Raw genomic sequence first — 19783 nt, 5'->3', positions numbered from 1 at the left:
AGGGAGCGCATGTGAGGGGCGTCCTTTAAGGACGTACTCTCCCTGCGCTTCTGAGAGACGTCTTTTTTTCACATTTTGTTTTTAGCTCTGCCGGCGCTGGTGTTTTTTCCCCCCTTCTATTTTGTCTTCGCCGCCCCTCCACAGCAAAACTTTTATGTTTTCCTGGTTGCCGGAGAATCGGGACGTCCCTTCAGATTAGGCTCCTCTTCCTGGTCTCTTCAGCCAATCAGAGCGCGTTTTGCTGACAACAGCCAGCTAAGCCCGCTTTGATTGGCTGAAGAGACCAGGAAGCGGAGCCTAATCTAAAGAGACATCCTGATTCTCCGACTCAGGTACCAAAGGAATAGAGAATGCAAGTGAGCTACAACGAGTAGCTCATTTGCATTCCCTATCGTTGATGCATTCCCGTTCCCTACCGATTCGCTATGGAATCGGTAGGGAACGGGAATTACCAATGTCTTTAATGAATCTGGGCCTAATTTGTTTGTGTAGACTTTCTTTAAATGTTTAGATGAAAGTTCTTTGAGTATTAAGCTAGAAGGTTGTTCCAATATAATAAGAATGCTTCTGAAGTTATATGGTCAGGGTTTTCCAATACTTAGAGGTGTGCTCTGGAATATTTTGTTAGCAGATTTTTCAACAACAAGTTTTGGGACCCTTTTACTAAGGCACGGTAGGGCAGTGGCGCTCCTAGCGTCGACGACACCCGGGGCGGATCGCCAATGCGCCCCCCCCCCCCCGTGGGTGCAGCGCCCCCCCCCCCCGGCGAAATGACACCCCCCCCGGGTGCACACCGCTAGGGGGGGTGCTGTGGTGCGCGCCTGTCAGCTGCGAGTTCGAATCGCTATGCTAAATTCTCTCGTTCGCTGCAGCTCCCTCCCTCTGCCCCGGAACAGGAAGTAACCTGTTCCGGGGCAGAGGGAGGGAGCTGCAGCGAACGAGAGAATTTAGCGTAGCAATTTGAAGTTGCAGCCGACAGGCGCACGCTGCAGCACCCCCCAGCGGTGTGCACCTGGGGCGGACCGCCCCCACCGCCCCCTCTTGGTACGCCACTGCGGTAGGGCTACCATGCGGGTAAAATGTGCCAAAACAGCACTACTGCCGGGCGCCGCCAGGAGGCCGGCGATAGCTCTGAGCTTGGTGCATGCCGTTGCCCATGGTAGAAAATAATTTTCTATTTTCTACTGTGGGGGTGTTCCTGGCAGTAATCTGCATGCCAGGTTAGTGTGTGAGCCCTTACCGCCTTCTATTGGTATGGACTCATGCAGTAAATGGCCAGGCGCTAATTTCAATCTTAGCACCTGACCATTATTGTTGTAAATAGAAAATCAGCATTTTTGTAGACATGCTAAGAGGTGGTCAGAGCTCTCGGGGAACCCACAGGCTACTGCTACCACCAGCCACCTTTTAGCACGCTTTCATAAAAGGGCCCCTTTGTGTCTTTAAAAAATGTTTTGTGTTTTAGTTTTAATGTTTTAGTTTGATTTTATGTTTGTGAGTGGATGATTTTATGTATATTTCCTTTGCAAGCCACCTAGTATTAGACAGGGTATACATTTTAAAAAAGAAATGAATAGATAGATAAATAAATAAATGTACTCCCTTTCTTAGGTATTCTTTTACAGAGCAAGCACTCACACTTTTACTTCAACTCCTTGGACTTTGTACACATAGCAAGAGTAACCCTTTGGTAGACCTTAGGCATTGAAATATATTGGGCCTCCAGTATAATATAAATACATATTTTTTGTTCATGAGATTTTATAGAAGAATTGTATATGGTACAAGAGAGAGAGAAAAAAAAGGAAAATATTGGACTTGACAAATTTACAACAATGATGATACAAAGAGGGGCATTTTTGAAAGAAAGGTCCAAGTTGCGATTTGGATGTCTTTGTAAAACGTCCAAATCCAGGGGCGGGGAAAACCGTATTTTTGAAAAAAGATGGATGTCCATCTTCCGTTTCAAAAATACCAAGGACGTCCTTGGATTTGGACGTCCTTAGATATGGACATCTTTGAGTTTCGGCAATTTTCAAAACCAAAGATGTCCATGTCTAAAATGTCCAAGTGTAAGCCATTTGGACATGGGAGGAGTCAACATTTGTAGTGCACTGGTCCCCCTGACATGCCAGGACACGAACCGGGCACCCTAGGGGGCACTGCAGTGGACTTCATAAATTGCTCCCAGGTACATAGCTCCCTTACTGTGTGTGCTGAGTCCTCCCAACTCCCCCAAACCCCACTATCCAAACCCCACTACCCCCAACTGTACACCACTACTATAGTCCTTACGGGTGAAGGGGGGCACCTAGATGTGAATACAGTGGGTTTGTGGTGGGTTTTGGAGGGCTCGCTGTTTCCTCCACAAACGTAACAGGTAGGGGGGATATGGGTCTGCCTGTCTGAAGTGCACTGCAACCACTAAAACTGCTCCAAGGACCCGCATGCACTCTCATAGACCTGAGTATGACATCTGAGGCTGGCATAGAGGCTGGCATGAAATATTTTTAAAGATGTTTTTTGAGGGTTGGAGGGGGTTAGTGACCACTGGGGTCACCCTTTTTGTGCCTTATTCATGAAAAAAACACGTCTGGATGAAAACGTCCAACTTTTACTTTAGGATGTCCCTGCTTTTTTCAATTATGGCTCAAAGACATCCAAGTGTTAGGTATGCCCAAGTCCCGCCTTCACCATGCCTCCGACATGCCCCCTTGAAATTTGGACGTCCTTGTGACGGAATTCAGTTAGAGACGTCCAAAATCGGGTTTTGATTATACCAATTTGGACGTTTCTGGAAGATGGACATCCATGTTCTGATTTATGTCAGAAGATGGATGTCCATCTCTTTGAAAATGATGCCGAACCCTGGGTGGGGAAGAGGAGTGAGCTGCAGGCCCACAAGCAGAACTGGAGAGGCCATGAGTGGAAGATATGGCCGAGGCGATGAGCTCACCACAAAGTCTGTGTCGTTGATTATGGGGGTGGAAGAGAGGAAGGGAGAGGTGCTGGACAATGGGAGTGAGAGAGGAAGGGAAGAGAGAGAGAGAGAGAGAGAGAGAGAGAGAGAGAGAGAGAGATAATGGACCCCAGGAATAAAAGAGAGATAATGGACCTGGTGGAAGAGGAGAGGAAGGGAAGGAAGAGAAAGGGAGAGATGTTGGATCTGGGGATAGGAGGGTGGGGATTTCCTATACTGCAATTCTGTGGTTACAATCAAAGTGGTTTACAAATTATATACAGGTGCTTATTTTGTATCTGGAACAGCGCGACGCCCCCCCCCCCCCCCGGCGAAAGAACCTCCAATCCCCCAGCGAAGGCCCCCCCCCGGGTGCACGCCACTGGGGGGGGGGGGGTGCCGCGCACCTGTCGGCTCTTCGTTTTCATGCTCCCTCTGCCCCGGAACAGGAAGTAACCTGTTCCGGGGCAAAGGGAGCATGAAAACGAAGAGCCGACAGGCGCGCGGCACCCCCCCCAGCGGTGTGCACCCAGGGCGGACCACCCCCACCGCCCCCCCCCTTGGTACACCACTGCATTTGAGCCCTAGGCATGTGGCTAGTTTGTCTATGCCTTAATCCTGTCCTGTTGTACATGCAAGGAAACAGTAGGGAAGCGATCCACAAAATCCAAAGTGGCGGTGCAAAGAAACAGATCACAAAAGGAAAATCCTTTTAAAACACTTCATTCATGTGAGGTATTGAACTAAAATGAGCCCGACACTGGCTGTGTTTCACACATGCAAGGTCTGTGTCAGGGGCTAAAAGCAACTAATCTATATAAATAATTCTCACCTCTAACGTTCTGACCTCCAACGTTCTGAACCTCACTGTGTGGCAGGGAAACACTGAAGCCCTGTAGTCTTCCAGGCTGTCAGCACCACTCACTCTCACTCTCACTCATAGACCTGCCCTCAGCCACGCCCCATCCACACATAATTCACAACCTCAACATTCTAAATGTAAATTTGTAGTTGCAAGATCCCATGAGTGTCTGCCCCACCCTCACGTTACAACGTGATGACGTGGAGGGCGGAGCTATGACACTCAGCCAATCGCCAGTTCCACCGCCCTCTGACGCTACCCCCCGACGCACTCCGAGAAACAGTGGCCTACGCAGGGCCTCCACCCCCCCCCCCCCCCCGATGCACAGCGACAAACACCGAGCTACGCAGGGGGAGGAGTGCCGTCTGAACACCTGATCCGCTGGGACCCCGAAGCTGCTGCCCTCCAAAAAAAATACCTACCTGCACCTTCCCACGCTGCCATCCTGCGCCCTCCCGACGCTGCCACAGGTAAACCTTGCTGGTGCCCGTTTCATTGCTCAGAGAAACGGGCCTTTTTACTAGTAATAAATAAAATACGTATTAGTATAACATGCATAGATAAATGACTCATTAATAAAAATCATAGTTAACAGTGGTCCATAAATATATAATAAATAATAATAGCGATAATGATAATAAGATACCACAACATGTAAAAAAAGACCAATATGTAAACAAGATCATAAATACATAAATAACATATAACGGGCTGCACATACTGCAGCAGGACATGTTTATTCACTCCTACCCTAGCTGAGATAACATTTAACCATCTCTCTGACCTCATGTGCACCTTTCTTTAAATTAGTCACCTTGTTTTCTAACTCCTCTTACACTCTGATCTATCTATATGTTCCTTCTTTGTTTATAATCAATAGAGAATCCACAAAGCGTGGAGAACTCAAAGAAGACCCACGGATACTTTGTAAAACAAACAAAAAAGTGGGCACAAAACCAGGAGTCCCAGAGACTGGATCACAGTAAAGCTAAAACCAAATTTTATTAATTAGTATATTTGACTCGACACAACCGTTGTGTTTCGGCCAAAGGACCTGCATCAGGAGTCTAAATACAAAGGTAGACAGCTAATGATGATCCAGAATAAGAAATATTGGCGAATAGTGTATAAATGGTCTTAAAAAAGACCTTTGTATTGAATTGTGGAACGGATCACTTGCGTGAAGAGTTCAGCAGTAAATTTGAAGAAAACCTTCTTTGCTTATACCCTACACTATCAATTAAAATGTTCTATTACATATTGTGTTGACATTGTAAGTAGTATATTATGCCATACTTTGTATTGTTATTTGAATATTTTTACTGCTGTAATTATCTATTGCTTATGTTCGATTTATTCTTACTGTACACCGCCTTGATTGAATTCCTTCAAAAAGGTGGTAAATAAATCCTAATAAGTAAGTAAATAAATAAATCAAAGGCACATATATAGCAGTTAGTAAAAGAGATAAAGCCAGGACACCTTCCCAAGCTGTACATAACAGTCACTTCACCACCTTGGTACAGAACTAAAATAGAACAAAACTTCTACTTAAAAATGAATCATAGGAAATTTGAAAAAAAAATATATATAAGAAGAGCCCATTCTCATCCACTATATTAATAAAAAGAGTTTCTTCACAGTGTGTTTCAACAGATGGCAGCCTCACACAATAATTCAGCAGCATAATTAGCAGCAGCATGGCAACAGTAGTCTAGTGTGGGAGACAGAGAGGGGCATAATCGAACGCTAACGCCCATCTCCATGGGCGTCTATCTCCGAGGACGGGTCCGCGAAGGGGTGGGCCAGACCGTATTTTCGAAAAAGATGGGCGTCCATCTTTTGTTTCGATAATGCCGGGCAAATGCATCGGATTTGGGTGGATTTGAGCTGGGCGATATTGGTTTTCAGCGATAATGGAAACCGAAGGTGCCCAGCTCAAAAACGAACAAATCCAAGGCATTTGGTCGTGGGAGGGGCCAGGATTCATAGTGCACTGGTCCCCCTCACATGCCAGGACACCAACCGGGCACCCTAGGGGGCACTTGTAACAATTAAAAAAAAAACTTAAAATACCTCCCAAGTCCATAGCTCCCTTACCTTGGGTGCTGAGCCCCCCAAATCCCCCCCAAAACCCACTCCCCAGAACTCTACACCATTACCATAGCACTTATGGCTGAAGGGGGGCACCTAGATGTGGGTACAGTGGGTTTGGGGGACGGTTTGGAGGGCTCCCATTTACCAGCACAAGTGTAATAGGTGGGGGGGGGGGGGGTGAGCTTGAGTCCACCTGCCTGAAGTCCACTACACCCACTAACAACTGCTCCAGGGACCTGCATACTGCTGTCATGGAGCTGGGTATGACATTTGAGGCTGACATACAGGCTGGGAAAAAAAAAGTTTTTAAAGTGCTTTTTTTTTGGTGGGAGGGGGTTAGTGACCACTGGGGGAGTCAGGGGAGGTCATCCCCGATTCCCTCTGGTGGTCATCTGGGTAGTTGGGTCACTTTTTGGGGACTTGTTTGTGGAAAAAAAAGGGTCCAGAAAAGTGACCCAAATTCTCACTTCTGGCGTCCTTCTTTTTTCCATTATCAGCCGAGCGCGCCCATCTCTCCTCGGCCGATAAACACGCCCCAGTCCCGCCTTCACCACGCCTCCGACATGCCCCCGTCAACTTTGTCCGTTCCCGCGACAGACTGCACAGTTGGAGGTGCCCAAAATCGGCTTTCGATTATACCGATTTGGGCGCCCATGAGAGAAAGGCGCCCATCTTCCGATTTGGGTTGAAATATGGGCGTCTTTCTCTTTCGAAAATAAGCCTGAGAGTGCCCTTAAATGGATCCTGGTCAAAGGTCACAAGTCCTCATTATCCAGGAAACAGATTCTATAAATTAAATAAAATATGCACTTGAAGATAAAAATCATCATCCCAGGTGAAGATTATTCATTTAGGGGCCCTTTTACTAAGACGTAGTAGGGCTGCCACATGGGTAGTGCACAGTAATGCTCCCAGACGCCCTGCGGTAGTTCTGAGTTTTCCTAGCACCGTTTCTCGTGCTAGAAAATAATTTTCTATTTTCTACTACGGGGGGGGGGGGGGGGGGGGGGCATTCCTGGCAGTAATCGGCAGCATGCCCACATTGGCATGTGCTGCTGAGCAGGAAAAAGGTCACTAGACCACCAGGGCAGTAGATAGTAAGTAAGGGGAGGGGAATATGTGACCCGGGGGAGGGGAATATGTGACAGGGGGCGGGATGAGAGTGAGAAAGGGCGGGACGAGGATGCAAAAGGGGCGTGGTGTGGGTGGGGCAGGGACATGGTGTGGGTGGGGCAGGGGACGTGACATGTGTTCTCTTTTTCAGAGGACAAAATATGGTAACCCTAGGGTGGTGGAGCTTCCTGTGAATGGTTAATGAAAAGAAATGAAACCAATGCAAAGAAACAAAAGGAAAAATTAATAATATGAATTGAGATTTAAAAACATCAAATCTCGAACATCCCTAGCATTTATGTTCTGATTTCCTGCTAATGAACACATAGCAAAACTGCAACAAAGCAAAATTGTACAACATAAGCGTTGTCATACTGAGACATACAGAAGGTCTATCAAGCCCAGTATTCTGGGATTGATGGACCTTCTAGTGTGCCTTTCTCAGTGCTGCTTTCAGTGCAGTTCAACAACAAGCAGCAAATACAAGCATATCATGCACCTAACTATAAAATAAATATTATTAAAGTATTTTCTTTTTTTTCCCCTGCTGTGCTTGGTTTAGCAATGCTGTTGCAGCCAAGACGTTCTGTGAGCAGCACGAGTGCCCCTCCAACTGGAAAGACGCAAATGGTGAGAACTGCTGCATCCATCATGCTAACATCCACTCCTGTCCTCTGGCCTTTATGGTGAGTCCCCTCAGGTCATGACCATGTAATCTGCCATCTCAGCACAGTGCCCTGTGCTGTGCATTCAAGTCAAAGAAAACAGTAATACTATCACAGTGCGTTACAAAAATCAAAAACAAAGGAGTTACTAGGAATTAATTTTTTTTTTACAGGGTTAGTTAGAGGCCCTTTTACTAAACTGTGTTAAGCATTTAGGAGTCCTTTTACTAGGAGTAGCCTAGTGGTTAGTGCAGCGGACTCTGATCCTGGGGAACTAGGTTCGATTCCCACTGCAGCTCCTTATGACTCTGGGCAAGTCACTTAACCCTCCGTTGCCCCTGGTACAAAATAAGTACCTGATTGTATGTAAACCGCTTTGAATGTATTTGCAAAAACCTCAGAAAGGTGGTATATCAAGTCCCATTTCCCTATTTGAGATTCTAGATGGAATGTTGCTACTATTGGAGATTCTAGATGGAATGTTGCTACTATTGAGATTCTGTTGCTACTATTTGAGATTCTACATGGAATGTTGCTATTCCACTAGCAACATTCCATGTAGAAGCCTGCCCTTGCAGATCAGCAACGCGGTCGCATAGGCTTCTGTTTCTGTGAGTCTGACGTCCTGCACGTACGTGCAGGACGTCAGACTCACAGAAACAGAAGCCTATGCGACCGCGTTGCTGATCTGCAAGGGCAGGCTTCTACATGGAATTTTGCAAGGGCAGGCTTCTACATGGAGTTTTGCTAGTGGAGGAGTAACCTAGTGGTTAATGCAGTGGACTCTGATTCTGGGGAACTGGGTTCGATTCCTACTGCAGCTCCTTGTGACTCTGGGAAGTCACTTAGGGGTCCTTTCACTAAGCTGTGTAGGCGCCTACACGCATGCCAATTTGGAACTACCACCCGATTACCAAGAGGCCCGGGAGACTATTTCATTTTTTAAAGCGTGTCCACTACGTGTGCTGGAAAATTTCCTACGTGCAGTGCTTACCGGGCAGTAATCAGCAGTGTACGCGTGCTAAAGATTACCACCCGGTTAACGCGTGAGACTTTACCACTAAGTCAATGAGTGGTGGTAAAGTCTCAGGCCCAAAATGGACACACGCCAATCTTTATTTTGCTGCACATCCATTGTCAGCCAAAAAATGAGGCCTTTTTTGCAGGTGCGCTGAAAAATGGACCTGCGTGTGTCCAATACACTCATCCACACCAGCATAGGCCATTTTCAGCGCATTATAGTTAAAGGACCCCTTAACCCTCCACATGGGCACAGTTTGGGGGGGCAAGGGGGGGCAGTGCCCCCCAAACGAGCTGCTCCTACCTGGCAGCCTGGAGGAACCGCAAACTTACATGCTCTTCCCTTTCCTTCTCTGCCTCTCGCTCGCTCTCCTGCCCGCTTCAATTGCTTTGAATATCGGGCGGTAAGTGTTTAAACTATTTTTCCGCTTTACATTGCCTACTTTTCTTTGTAAGACACTAGTTTAAACAGGTAAATACTGATGTATGTTTCTATACCTAAGCAATTACACCAGCCTTGGAACTTGTGTGCATGCTTGCACCTAGACTGAAAAGATGCATGTATAATTCACACGTGTATGTGCCCCACCTACTCTCTGCTTAGACTCTGCCTATGTGAACGCCCACCTGCAAAGTAAGCACCATTTGAGATAGGCATGGCCTTAAAGATCATGGATGGATTATTATTTATGCACTATCCGGCCGATATTCAGCCCGTGGGAGGCAGGCTGGATAAATCCTGCAATCAGAACTGAGCCCAGATTTTTAATCTGAGGCCATTTCTGTTGACTGGCATTGAATATCCGGGTTGGGGTTTTTTTTTGGCTGCTTTAAACTTAACCTATCAAGACAATATTCAGCACTGGCAGTTAAGTTTATAGCAGCTATTTGGGCGACTTGATTTGCAGCTAGCCGGTTATATCGCACGATATAGCCAGTTAGCCGCTATCTGCTGGATTCTATATAGCACGCCTAGAGATCTGTGCCGAAATCCAGGCGTATTCTATAACAACACGCGTAACTTAATAATGAGCGCTAATTGGCAATAATCGGAATTTACATGCACAACTCGCTAAGCATATTCTCTAATGAACTGCGCCTAAATTCTAATGTGTGCAGTTCAAAAGGGACATGGCTATGTGCAGGGAAATGGACGTTTCATAGGCATTCCAAAATTTACACACATAGTTATAGAAAGTTGTAGAATGTGGCCTAGTGAGCATAAATCTACACATGGGGATTTATGCCACATTTTGGTTGGTGTAAATGGAGGTGTGTAATTTTAGGCGCTCAGATATCAGCTAAGCGTATTCCATATACTGCGCCTAAATCTAGGCACTGCATATAGAATACACTTAGAAAACAGCAAGGCAGCCGATCTGCAAACTCCAAGATGGAAAACAACAAAGCAGATCGATGGAAATCTAAAATATAGCTTTATTGAAAGAATGTCATCTAAAAAAACATGTTTTTTTAGATGACATTCTTTCAATAAAGCTATATTTTAGATTTTCATCAATCTGCTTTATAGAATACACTTAGGCAGAAATGTTTACCACGTGAATTTTTTAGGCACCTTATATAGAATCTGACCCTATGCACTCAGCGGTAATATTCAGTGGAATTAACTGGCTATCTCACACTGAATATTAGCGCTTAGCCAGTTAAGTGCTATTTAACAGCCAGCTAGTGTGTTTTCACATATACAGATAAATAACTAGAATACTGGTATGGACACGTGTACGCAGCTGCTCAGGGCTGCCGAGAGCCGGGCCCGGGACAAGGCCGCCCCCGGGCCCCCCCACCCACCCCACCCGAGGTCATCGACGCCGCCGGGCTCCCCCATCCGAGGTCGCCGGGCCCTGAACTAACCTTAAATGCCTCCTTCCTTTCCTTTCACCACCTTCGCGGCAAGCAGCAGCAGGGCAGACCTCTCCTTCCTTCCGTGCTCCGCCCTCGTGGACGTTACATCAGGCAAGGGCGGGACACGGAAGGAAGGAGTGGCCTGCCCTGCTGCTGCTTGCCGTGAAGGTGGTGAAAGGAAAGGAAGGAGGCATTTAAGGTTAGTTCAGGGCCCGGCGACCTCGGGTGGGGGAGCTCGGCGGCGTCAATGACCTCGGGTGGGGTGGGTGGGGGGCCCGGGGGCGGCCTTGAAGGTGGTGAAAGGAAAGGAAGGAGGCTTTTAAGGTTAGTTAGTTCGGGAGCGACGGCGGGCGGGCCTGACTGCGGTGGCGCCGGGCCCCCTCTGCAGGCCTGGGCCCAGGGACTTTTGTCCCCCCTGTCCCCCCCTCTCGGTGGCCTTGCAGCTGCTCATAGAACTACTCCCCAAATGTCCATATGTAATTGAATGAATTGAAATTTCTGGGCATTTCTAAATGAAGGACAGAATGGAACATCTATGGTGTCTCCTTTGCCTGTGTGCTCCTAATATCCTTTTTTTCAGGCCAATTCATATCATTATTTATGCCAATTACTCAAGAATGCCTCCTATTGTACTAGTTTCTATTCCACAAAATGGAAATGTTTCCTCTTTGTCAGCCTTCAGAGGCCTAAAGGAATTCAGGCGAGTAAGTAGTGGCACTTCATTCTGACAAAATGTAAATGAGATCCTGAATAAAAAAAAAAAAGCCATGGCATGTTCTGTACTAACAGTTCATATTAATATTTGAAAGCATTGTTTTTGTAAACCTATTCTGCTTTATTTGGTAAAGGGGAAAGGTGGAATATGTGGCCCATGGATTCCAGATGATGGTCAGATTTTCACACACACTGTATCTACTGCTGGCAAAATGACACAGGTGAACTGGACTGCAAAGGTACATTGTCACTTGAGAGTCATTCACATTCACTGCTTTCACAAGATGTATTGTAAGTGTATACTAGTTTATTTAAGTATGTGGCAGCTGTTGGTCTGGTTGATATGTGTCCATAAAGACCACAGTCTGTGCAATTGATTTCTATTCTTCAAAATGGCATCAGTATTTAAAAGAACACCACCAATATAATCCACCAATCACCGAGTAGAAAATCAAATTCCTCTCCAATTGGTCAGACATACCCACCAATGGTTACAGTTTGTTAATAAAATGCTTCCCATTGGGCCATTCAAGCCCTCAGGGTTCACTGTGTGCCATTTGTAGATCCAGCGTTGTTCTCTTTGTTGGAGATATCTAGAGATGTTCCCTCCTCTACTAGCAAACAATTGGTCAATAGCAACACATGTTAGATCCTCAAACCAATGCTGCTTTTGTAAACAATAACACACTGAAAGAGCTTCTATTTTGTGAGTAGAGATGCAATGTTTATGTGCTACTATCCATGTTTTCAATCTACACTTAGTTTGACCAATGTAGAATAATCCACATGGACAAGTTATCTTATAAATTACACATTTGGAAGAACAATCAGTAGAACACTGCAACTGGAACCAACACTGATTTGCCGGACTCCAAAACTGAGTAGTCTGCTCCATCATATTGCATACTGAGCACAATACACACTTCCAATGTTCAGTAAATACTCTCTTCAAAGCGGACCATACATCAGACTTGCACAAATGATCTATCAAATTAGTATTTCTAGAATAAGCTACTAAGCATTCAGGTTGTTTAAATATTTTATGCACTAATAATATTGACCAATATTTCTTGATAGGCTTGGCCACCTTATTGGAGAAGCTTGTGTATTTTAATGCATATGGGGATTTCTATTATTTTCCTCGGATAATATTGAGGATTTAATAACCACTTCCGAAGATTGTATAATGTTCTCTTATAAGCTCACTTCACTGTAGTCCCAGGATAACCTCTCTTCAAAAACTTATCCTGTAAAACCTTTGAAGATTGTCTATAACCTGCTACATCATCACAAATGCGCGGTATCAAAGAAATTTGGAGAACGGAACATGATAAGGGTGCATACTCTCAAAGCACAACAATGAGTTATGGTCTGTGGATTTAGAAAAAATGCTGGAACAACATTTCACTTCTTGAATGGAAATGTTTACATCCAGAAAAGTAATAGTATGAGTATGACAAACATGGTGGAGTTTGATGGTAGGATTAATGATTTAAATTATCCACAAATTTCACCAAATCAGCTTCAATGTCATTCCAAATTTTAAAAAATGTCATTGATGAACCTCCATCAGCATTTTACTGTCTGGAAACCTGCTAAACCACAAATTAAATCTTGTTCCAGATGTCCCATGAACAAATTAGCCACCAAAGGGGCAAAAGACGCTCCCATTGCAAATGCCTGAAAGTTGCAAGTATATTTTATCTTGGAATACAAAGTGGTTATTTTTAAGTGCTACTTCTGATAAGGCCATCAAAAAATCAGTTGGAACTGGCCATGTTTGCGGATAAGAATTTAAACTTGATTATATTGCTTGCAGTGCTTCTTGTTGGGGGGTCATACTATAAAGCGATTGCACATGAAGAGTAACCAACATCATAGGGTTCACATCAATATGATTCTGAGATAGTTTATTCAAAAAATGAGTGGTAACTTTCAAGTAAGAAGGAATCTGATTAACTAATGGAGAAAGAAAACCATCAATGTATTAGCAAGTCACAGGCTGAGACTATGGGGCAACCCGGGGTATGACAAAGAGCTTTATGGATTTTTGATTCTAAATAAAAAATAGGAAGTTTGGCATTTAGATGATTCAAAAATTTTGCTCATTTGTCGATAGAAACCCAAATTCTATCCCTTCATGCCTTCCCTAATATAATCATCTTTACCCCAGACCACAATGGCTCCCCCTTTATCTGCACACCAAATTACAATTTTGATGTTTTCACTTGATTGTACAGCAACCTTTTCTTCTTTAGAAAGATTTTGAGGTTGAAACAGTGGTCTTTGTTTCATGGATGTTACTTCCTGTAACACCAATTTCTTAACTATATCTATGGCTGTGTCCACAGGTCCAGGTGGAACCCATGAACTCTTTTTGCCATACTGTTGAATAAGATTTTCTATCATAATCCTTATTCTCAAAAAATAATTTCAATTGTAGCGAGCGATAAAATTTTGCCAAGTCCACTCTCGATTGAAACGGATCATGAACTTGGAAGGGAACAAAAGTCAAACCTTTAGACAGTACCCTTTGTTCCACATCTGTCAATTGATAAGAAGATAAATTTATTATAGGGAGTCATCCCTTTGTCAACTCCTGGTGAATTGTCTGGTTGATACAGCTGAAGACATTGGCCTGCTGTGTTGCTTCCAGCCTCAACCCTGCCCTCTGGTTTGACCCCGACCTCTACTTGCCACCACTTTCTCACCTGCTTCCTCATCTCCACTAGAAGAGACTGATGATAAATTAGATTTAGTTTTTTCTCTAACCTCCTTCTTCCAAGGCATCTTGTTTTTTCATCCATATGTAAACATATCCATCCCGGTAATACTTCTTATCTACAATTTCTTATGTTTCATCGTTTTCAATTCCTTATGAAATTTCTCTATCTTGGTGTTGAATTCATCCAGCGATTTATCTTAATCCTGAATTGTTCATAATTTATCTAAATGTTCTCGCAATTTGACCTGACTTGCTTCTACTTTGAATTGCAATGGTTGAATCAATAATAACATCAAGTCCAGGGAATGTTGATTAAGTTTACTGTTCCATTGTGCCACAAACCTTTCATTCTCTGGGAATAATTTAGAGCTTCTTTGAATTTGCAAACCTCTTGGGATGTTTTCTCATTTGCAATATTCTAATCATGTGGCAATATCAGGTGAATTTTCGAAAGAGAAGGGCGCCCATCTTCCGACACAAATCGGGAGATGGGCGTCCTTCTCGCAAGGTCGCCCAAATCGGCATAATGGAAAGCCGATTTTGGGCATCCTCAACTGCTTTCCGTCGCGGGGACGACCAAATTTCACGGGGGCATATCGGCTGTGTAGTCAAGGCGGGACTGGGGCGTGCTTAGGAGATGGGCGTTCTCGGCCGATAATGGAAAAAAGAAGGGTGTCCCTGACGAATACTTGGGCGACTTTACTTGGTCCATTTTTTTTCACGACCAAGCATCAAAACGCTGCCTGAACTGACCAGATGGAGGATCACCTCCCCTTACTCCCCCAGTGGTCACTAACCCCCTCCCACCCTCAACAAAATGTTTAAAATACTTTTTTGCCAGCCTCTATGCCATACTCAGGTCCATCGCAGCAGTATGCAGGTACCTGGAGCAGTTGTAGTGGGTGCAGTGTACTTCAGGCAGGCGGACCCAGGCCCATCCGCCCTACCTGTTACATGTGCTGCTGAATGTGAGCCCTCCAAAACCCACCACAAATCCACTGTACCCACATGTAGGTGCCCTTTTCATCCCTAAGGGCTATGATAGTGGTGTACAGTTGTGGGTTTTGGGTTTTGGGGGGCTCAGCACCCAAGGTAAGGGAGCTATGCACCTGGGAGCTTTTTCTGAAGTCCACTGCAGTGCCCCCTAGGGTGCCCAGTTGGTGTCCTGGCATGTCAGGGGGACCAGTGCACTACGAATGCTGGCTCCTCCCACGACCAAATGCCTTGGATTTGGTCGCTTTTGAGATGAGCGTCCTCGGTTTCCATTATCGCCGAAAACCTGGGATGACCATCTCTAAGGTCAACCTAAATTTCATGATTTGGGCGTCCCTGACCGTATTATCGAAACAAAAGATGGACGCCCATCTTGTTTCGATAATACGGGTTGCCCCGCCCCTTTACGGGGCCGTTCTGCGAGGACGCCCTCATGAAAACTTGGGTGCCCCGTTCGATTATGCCCCTCTATGTAACTCCCAGCATGCTAGCCCATTTCCTTCCTCTAGAATAGACACCCCCTCATCATTATTCATTAATCAGCAGTCATCTGAGATAATGCTGAGGCTCTCAATATTTCTGTTCTTTGATCAGTCGAAAATCTTTGGTCACTGTGCCACAGGTTCGCAATCTATTCTCTAAACAATATCTTACACAAGAATTCAAAAATATTGGAAGGTAAACCACTAATGTACTAACCAAAAATGTTTACCACTATCCAATTGAAAGCAACAGTAATTGGCTAGTACCCGAGAAATTGCAGCACCGGGAGGACTGCTTCCCCTCTTTGGAAGAGGTGCAGGTGCGCAAGTCTCCAGGCAGGCAGGTCCCAACTACCAATATAATTAATGTTGATAATTGAGTACTAGCAATCATTGGTGCTAATTGGAATTTACATGGGCATCTTTATAGTCGCCCTTCTATAAAGCTGTGCACGTCAATTTTTCCACGCAGATCAGAAAAGGGGCATGGCCATGGGAGGGCATGGGCGAGTCAAGGGTATTTCTAGAATTTGTGTACAATGTTATAGAATTTGGGTGTGGGCAGTTACACTGGGGTTTAGTTGGTATAAATCTTTGCATCTTTGCTAAGCACTATTTCATAGACATTGCCCAGCTTGGAGTGCTGTTTATGGAATAGTGCTTAGCGCATATTGGGTGCCATTTACATAATTGAGTCCTATATGTCTAGGGGCCTAATATCAGAACTCCTAACTATGCCCCTCTTTACATTTAATGTTATCCCACACACCCAAATTTGCATGCACAATTTTGAGCTCTCTATATATAGAATTAGGGTGATAGCTTATATGTTTTGTTTGAATGCAGAAAACCAAGTATTATCTAGGATATGCATGCCAAATGGACAAGCTAATCGTAGAGCACCTACATTTACCACTTCTATGTGTATCTTACTTTTATTGTACTGATTTGCGGTGTTTATACGTATAACTTACACCTGAGCTGCCAAGTTATCCATTCCAGGAGGGAGACTTTTGGGCCGGTCCTGGTTTTAAACTTACATCCCAAAGCAGTGTAGAAATGTAGTTCATGATTCCATCCATTTAAATCAATACTGCAGGTCCCGAATAAGTCTCCTCGAATGGGTAATTTGGCAGCTTTGTTATACATATATTCATAGGTATGGCTATATGTAAGGTACTGCTGAAAATATGAATAACCTGAAACATCTATATTTGATGGCCTGCTCAATATTTGGGCTCATTTTATGCCATTAAAATGTCACTAATAAGGCACTTGTCTAAGTCTGGGGGCAAAATAAATAAGGTATAGAAGGATGTTTTTCACAAGAACATACCCACCTCTTGTAATGAAATGTTCTTTTTTTATTTTCAGGTGGTTCTGTTCCATGTTGGTGTGACATCCCTCATTGCACACATCAGAGTGGGAACAATGCAAGTAGCACTGGAAGCCAAAACCACTGTGTTACCTGCAATAGGTACAATAGAAACAAACAAAATATACCCCAATCCCATGACTTCATCTATAAGATTCTCATTTACTGCTTTCTTGTAATGCTGATGACAAGCTCTTAAACTGTTTAGCCCAGGGGCGTAGCTATGTGGGGCCACGGGGGCATGGGCCCCCACAGATTTAGTCCTGGTCCCTTCTACTTTCGACCCGCAGCCACCGCAAGGTACCTTTGCTGGTGGGGGTCCCCAACCCCCACCAGCCTTAGTCTTCTTCAGCGCCCAGTCTCTGGCACGTTCGCTGATCTGTGCGGTGAGTCCTGACGTCCTGCGCTCACAGCACAGATCAGCGAACACGCCGGAGACCAGTGCTGAAGAAGATTAAGGTTGGCAGGGGTTGGGGACACCAACCAGCAAAGGTACTTTGTGGCAGCAGGGGGAGAGGCGGCAGCGGGGGGGGGGGGGGCTAAAATGTGCCCCCCCCATCTTGGGCTCTGGACCCCCCTCCCGCCGAGGTCTGGCTACGCCCCTGGTTTAGCCAATGATGATCTATCATGGTCATTATTGGCCAAGATGTTGCTTGAAACCTGAGATCATTTTAAATGTTGGGGGTATATTTCTGTATGTGCTAGTGAGGGCTCTTTTCCTCTCATGAAGCTCCACCTCGCTTCTGACCCCCCCCCCCCCCCCCCCCCATTTGTTTGCAATTCTAGCATCATCCATCTTCTGACAAAAGGCAAGGTGTTGGTGTTTGTTCAAACAATCACGAACATTTTGCACACATAAGTTATAGTTATGCCTGTGGTTATTACAGTTGCCCGCATAATTGCTGGTCGTATGCTCTAGCATAGATGTGCAACTCGCTTTAGCGTGTAAGTGCAAGGGGTGTACACACAGGCGGGGCTTGGGCAGGGTATAGGAGGGGCCAAACATTTCACACGTAACTTACACCAGTGTTTCCCAAGTCCAGTCCTGGAGTACCCCCTTGCCAGTCAGGTTTTCAGGATATCCACAATGAATATGCATGAAAGTGATTTGCATATAATAGAACCAGTGTATGCAAATCAAGTTCATGCACATTCATTGTGGCTATCCTAAAAACCTGACTGGCAAGGGGGTACGCCAGGACTGGACTTGGGGAAACACTGACTTACACAATACTGACTAAGATCTCACATTTAGGCGTTTGCATTTTTGCCTGCTATTGACATGGCATGAGCGAACGTTCCTAAATGTAGGCAGTAAATGCCGACTTACACTAGTATTCTACAATGGACTCTGTGTTCCCAGATGCTGTTGTAGAATTAGTGCTTTGCATCCTGCATTTTGGGGCTTAACCTTTGGTGCCCTTTATAGAACTGCCCCATTATGCTTTTTCAGTGTAGCTGGATACCCAACAGAAAAATAATTGATTGTGGGAGCTCAAAGATCTGCTCACATCACTCCAGTTTTGAAAGACCTTCACTTGTTGCCAGTGAAATATAGAGCTAATTTAAAGATTTTATCCTTGATTCATCAGTGGATTTACGCTGCTGTACCTGTGTATTTTTCAAATGTTTTGACTATGTACTAACCAAAGGGAGCTTTACGATCTGAAATGGCAAAACAATTATGCATTCCGGTTATTACAGCATATCATTTTGCAGAGACTTGTAATGTACACGAGCATTTTTGATTGCTGGGCCTGTTACGTGGAATAAGCTCCCAGGGCATTTGAGACTTTGTGTGAATAGACAGCAGTTTAAGAAATATTTAAAAACTCACTGTTTTGTGAAAGCTTTCTTGGAGGGATAACTTCAGGCTAGACTCAAGTAATTATTCTGAGAGATGAACTTAAATTGGTTTTAAGAGAGGGATTGATGTGACTTCATGTGTTTTTTGTCTATGTAGTTTAAATTATGTATGTTTGACTGTAACATGCTTTGGTTTAAAGAGGATATACTTTTGGAAAGAAAAATAAAATGAACAAATCCAGAATTGAACCATAGTTTCAAAGAATCAAGGATGCCTTAGCCCTCACACTGAAAACCCGAGTTCTGCAATTTAGTAAATTCATTGGATAATTTGTTGTCATGGCTGGTAACTTTGTGTATTCTTGGGTATGGCAATGTACCTGGGTACCTCTCACTCCCTGTGCCCCCCTTCCCAGGGCCTGCATCTTTTAAGGAAGCTGCAAAGCCTATGAAGCTCCCCCACCCCCATCATTCAACCAGCAAAGAGGCATATCTATGGATTGTGCTGAAGTTAATTAATTAGTTCTTGCCATTCAGTGAGATTACTTCAGGGCCGCCGAGAGGGGGAGGCAGGAGGGACAAAATTCCCCGGGCCCTGGCCTCCAAGGGGGGCCCGGCACCGGGGTCAGGCCGCCGGCGCTGCAGTCCACAATCTCACCTGCCTGCCTCCTCGGCTCCAGGCCCCCTGCATTCGAAGCAGCAGTCACAGATCGCCTCCCTTCGGGCCTTCCCTCCCTGTGTCCTGCCCTTGCGGAAACCGGAAGTTACATCAGATGAGGGCGGGACACAGGGAGAGAAGGCCAGAAGAGAGGCGATCTGCGACTGCCACTTCGAATGCAGGGGGCCCAGAGCCGTGGAGGCAGGCAGGTGAGACTGGGGACTGCAGCGACGGGGGGCGGCAGCGACGGGGGGAGCATCAGGGGACAGCAGCGGCAGGGGGAGTGATGGAGGCAGCAGTGGTGGGGGGGGGGGGGGTGGAGGCGGGGTGGCTTTGCCCCGGGCCTGGCCTAGTCTCTCGGCGGCCCTGGATTACTTTATATTCTGCATCACACCTAGAAATGTAGAAAATGGTGTTTGTCATTAAAGTTGGTATGCATTTTACATTTAAG

General features: G+C 45.3%; 1 protein-coding gene across 1 annotated transcript in view; it reads left to right on the top strand.

Annotated features, from left to right (window-relative positions):
* Positions 1-19783, top strand: part of LOC115461921 (atrial natriuretic peptide receptor 1-like) — a 145895-nt gene that overhangs the window by 9179 nt on the left and 116933 nt on the right. The window contains exons 4-6 of the mRNA XM_030191971.1: positions 7594-7717; positions 11428-11532; positions 16868-16970. Coding sequence (XP_030047831.1) covers positions 7594-7717; positions 11428-11532; positions 16868-16970 — 332 coding nt within the window. The remainder of the gene's footprint in view (positions 1-7593; positions 7718-11427; positions 11533-16867; positions 16971-19783) is intronic.

Source organism: Microcaecilia unicolor, chromosome 2 (genome assembly GCF_901765095.1).
Source record: "Microcaecilia unicolor chromosome 2, aMicUni1.1, whole genome shotgun sequence".
Lineage (NCBI taxonomy): Eukaryota > Metazoa > Chordata > Amphibia > Gymnophiona > Siphonopidae > Microcaecilia > Microcaecilia unicolor.
This window is presented reverse-complemented; position numbering and strand designations above follow the sequence as displayed.